The 3,598-nt window shown below is 28.1% G+C and overlaps 1 protein-coding gene across 1 annotated transcript; it reads right to left on the bottom strand.

The window, feature by feature from the left end:
• Window positions 1-1,372: 1,372 nt before the first annotated feature.
• On the bottom strand, window positions 1,373-3,375 carry LOC146909702 (transcription factor bHLH100-like). The gene is made up of 3 exons (XM_085725751.1): window positions 3,037-3,375; window positions 2,230-2,589; window positions 1,373-1,838 (listed from the first exon to the last, which is right to left on the bottom strand). Exons 1-3 carry the CDS (start codon window positions 3,328-3,330, stop codon window positions 1,704-1,706), a joined length of 789 nt encoding a protein of 262 aa, XP_085581877.1. The 5' UTR covers window positions 3,331-3,375; the 3' UTR covers window positions 1,373-1,703.
• Window positions 3,376-3,598: the final 223 nt, after the last annotated feature.

Here is a 3,598-nt window from a genome sequence, read left to right as displayed (position 1 = left end):
ACTAGACAGTTCTTAAATAAGAGACATGAGTTGTTTATAGTACGAATGCAATATTAAATGTGTTATTCTTATTCTCATATAGTGGATCAGGTTGAGTGGTGTATTTCTTATTGTAATAAGGAAATATTGCTTTGTGCTGCAAAATGTGCCGACGAAAAACGACTAAGCATGTAAATTAGTGGTTAGTATTTGCGTGAATACCATTTTTATTCTTCACCTATTTTCTTTATTACCACCTTAGCCATGTATGGTAAGTGGTTTCTTACTTCGTCAAATTTTGTTCGAGTGCATGTCACACTGTATAGCAATGCTCTTGTAATAACTTGGTTGTTTTGATCTTCTTGGCGATAGATTTCAATTTTTCCATCTTAAGTTTGAACTTTGATTCGCAATGTTGTGGCAGCATAACATTTCTGCTAGACCCAACACATATGGATGGATTTAAAAATGTTTGAATATATAATGTATAATTATATTATTGTCTTGAGAATTTGGTTCTCAAGTGATTATTAGCTGGTTAACAAATTTTTACATATTGTAATATGGCTTTTGGTGAATATATACTCTAGTTGATTTCCGTTGTTAGACAATTAATTATGTTGAGAAAGACTACTTCCTCAGTCAATAATTATAAGACCATTCTTTCGTATTTCTTTGTCTCTTTACAACATACTTTTTACAAAACTTTTAAACGTATTAATAATTTCTTTACAAAAATATTCATATTTAACTTACAATTGAAAAACGTTAATTTATTTCATATAAATATGATATAATTAATTGTAGAGGTGATCATGGAAAAGTAACATATTTTACAAATATTTCATTCTTATACATTGTCTATGTGTAAAGAATTTTTAAACTCTTAATTCAACACAATGGTCAAATGACTAGAAACATTTAACTTTTATTATAACCGTTTTCTAAGGTCGATGCATGATTGGTTGTGATGTGTAAACAATCCATGAAAGTTAAACTATTTTTACAAATTCATAGTTGTAATAGTAACCCAAAAAAAAAATTCATAGTTGTAACTTGTTATTACAGGGTCTTGTAATAAAGAACATATGGAGTGTATTTAGTGTTTGGGTCAATGTAACAACATTTTTTTGTCGATATTACCATTAGTTATTTATGGCTGAAAGATAGTAAATAAATAAAATGAGATAATAAATAATTAAATTATTGTAAGAAAAGATAAATAATTATATTAATAATAATTAACAAAATTCATTGGTTGATTTGATTATGTGGAAAAAGTCTTAAAAAAATTTATTAAAAAGAAATGGGGCGAGTAGATAAGAAGTCTCACTATTTTATTCACCCAAAATAAAGAAGTCCCACTATTTTGTGAGGCCATAGCACAAGATGATTTGAGAATATTGTAACATAATTTTTTCAATTCATATATTATAAGTGAAATCTAAAAAACTCAACCAAAGGACTCTATCCATTGCTTCTCTTTGTAATAAAATAAAAAGAGATCACATGCATATACTGTCCCACTATTTTGGTTAGCTAGATTGAGTGCATTATGCTAATGCAACATAGGTTAACCCTTAAAAAACTCCTAAACTCCTAAACTTCCTACTTGCTCTTTTTACCGTTATATAGGTGCATGTGATTGCTCCTTTCCAACCTTTCAAACCATGCTACTAAAATATGTACAAACTACTAACAACCAAATCCTCAACTTAATTTAATTAATATATTAGAACACTGTTGATCGTTTGATCGTAAGCTCCCAACACTAAATGATGATTACTTTGCTGCTTCTCATATATTGTTGAAAGCTTCTGAATTAGATCATCACACTCTAATCTTTGAGTTTTATCCATCTGCAAACGTTGCAATTATATTAAGATTAACAGCAATATTAACTAACAAATACTACATCTGTCGCTTATTATATTATGGCTATTATTTGTCATTGAAAAAAAATATTATAACTATTATTTTGACAATTTCATACAAATTAAAAAGTGTGTTATATTTTTTTTTTTTGGTCAAGATATTTATTTCTTTTATATTGAGATTCCAAAATTTCCTAATAATTAATGTTTTAGTTGAACAATAACACTAAAATAAATAAATTAATTAGGGATACATTTTGTAAAATTATATTTAATGCATCTAATAATCTGAATATAAACTTATATTTAAGGACAATATTTTTTTTTTACAAATATAACTTATATTTAGAGATAAGTGTAGTATTACAAAATGTACCTGGAAATGTAAGTTATAGAAGAGCCTCCCTCCAAAGGTTTTAGAAGAAGAAGAGTTAAGTAGAAAAAGACCATTATTTTCTAAACACAACAAGATCTCAGATAGTGGAATCTTGTAGGTCTCATAAGACGAAATATGAATAACAACCTCAGTATCATTAAGCCTACTTGTTGAAACTTCAAAAGAAGGATTGTAGCAATTGGGAATTTTCCTTTGTGATTCTTTGTTCACTTCATATTCTTGCCTAGAAATTCTTGATAGAAGCTTTTCTTTTTTCTTAGTTAGACCTTCTACCTGTTTTTGTAATTCCGGTATGTATTTTAAAATTTGTGCAATTGTTGCCGGGATGCTCATTTTTTTCTGCAATATTAACATGGAATAAAATATATATTAATGACAATATTTTATGTGCAAAGTTTCAATTTTTTATTTTTATATTGATATGATTCCATTCATATTATGAAGACGTCATTTTCTTTTCTATAAAAAAAAAACATGTCATTTTCAGTTTATACTGTGACATAATTCCAAAACATTACGAAACAAATAGTAAAAACAAAAGTTAGAAACCGGTAATCAATTGATCATAGGTCTCAAGTTCTTGAAATTGTTTCTTACATTAGTTAAGTTATTAATTAGACATGAACAAGTGACTCAACTGGTTTGAGGTAAGGAATAAAAGTTCAAGGTTTTGGTACAAACTCGGACGAATAAGAAAAAAACTATTCTAACAACTCATTACTAATTTTTGTCGCTAAAAATTTATATTAATTAAAGAAAATTGGAAGGAGAGAGATGAATTGTTACCGTTTGATCTTCACCGGGAAGAAGTGAACGAAGTGAAGAAATCAAGCTATTAATCTTCTTGCGACGATCACGTTCACTAGCATTGTGGTTAAGCTTCTTGGCCATAAGTTTAGGGGATGGTGGCCTTTCAATCTCAACATGTTCCTTTGGTGAAGAGAATTGATGATACGGTAACGAGTACTCTAAAGATGCATAGTTTTTCTCTTTTTGACTAATTAAGGACTCTTGCTCCAATTCCTCTAAGAGCCATCCCATGTTTGAGTATGAGAACTGAGGTGGGCAGAATGCAACCATGATGTGGATTTCTTACAATTAAACTGTTAGCTTAATTATTGGCTTAGAGATCATTAAGACTATGTAGTATATATAGTATACATATAAACAAGTTGACCCTTACATAAGCTTCATGTTTATACTAATTAATGAATAAACAATTGATTGGATTTTCTTAATTATTATGTTATGTTTTATTAATATGTAAATGAATTATGCTAATACGTGTCTTTAGGGCACATGTTATAAGAATACATCAAATATAAAATATTTAATGAAAAAAGTTAAT

This window comes from Medicago sativa, chromosome 7, assembly GCF_051527215.1.
Source record: "Medicago sativa cultivar Bolivia chromosome 7, Bolivia_mono, whole genome shotgun sequence".
Taxonomy (NCBI): Eukaryota; Viridiplantae; Streptophyta; class Magnoliopsida; order Fabales; family Fabaceae; genus Medicago; species Medicago sativa.
This window is presented reverse-complemented; position numbering and strand designations above follow the sequence as displayed.

Bases quoted from the DNA above. Each gene is read 5' to 3' on its own strand.
- LOC146909702 (XM_085725751.1), bottom strand. From the start codon at position 3,330: ATGGTTGCATTCTGCCCACCTCAGTTCTCATACTCAAACATGGGATGG. The intron at 2,590-3,036 runs GTAACAATTCAT...TTAATATTGCAG, and splicing joins TTCCCGGTGAAGATCAAACG to AAAAAAATGAGCATCCCGGC. The intron at 1,839-2,229 runs GTACATTTTGTA...CAACGTTTGCAG, and splicing joins TCTATAACTTACATTTCCAG to ATGGATAAAACTCAAAGATT.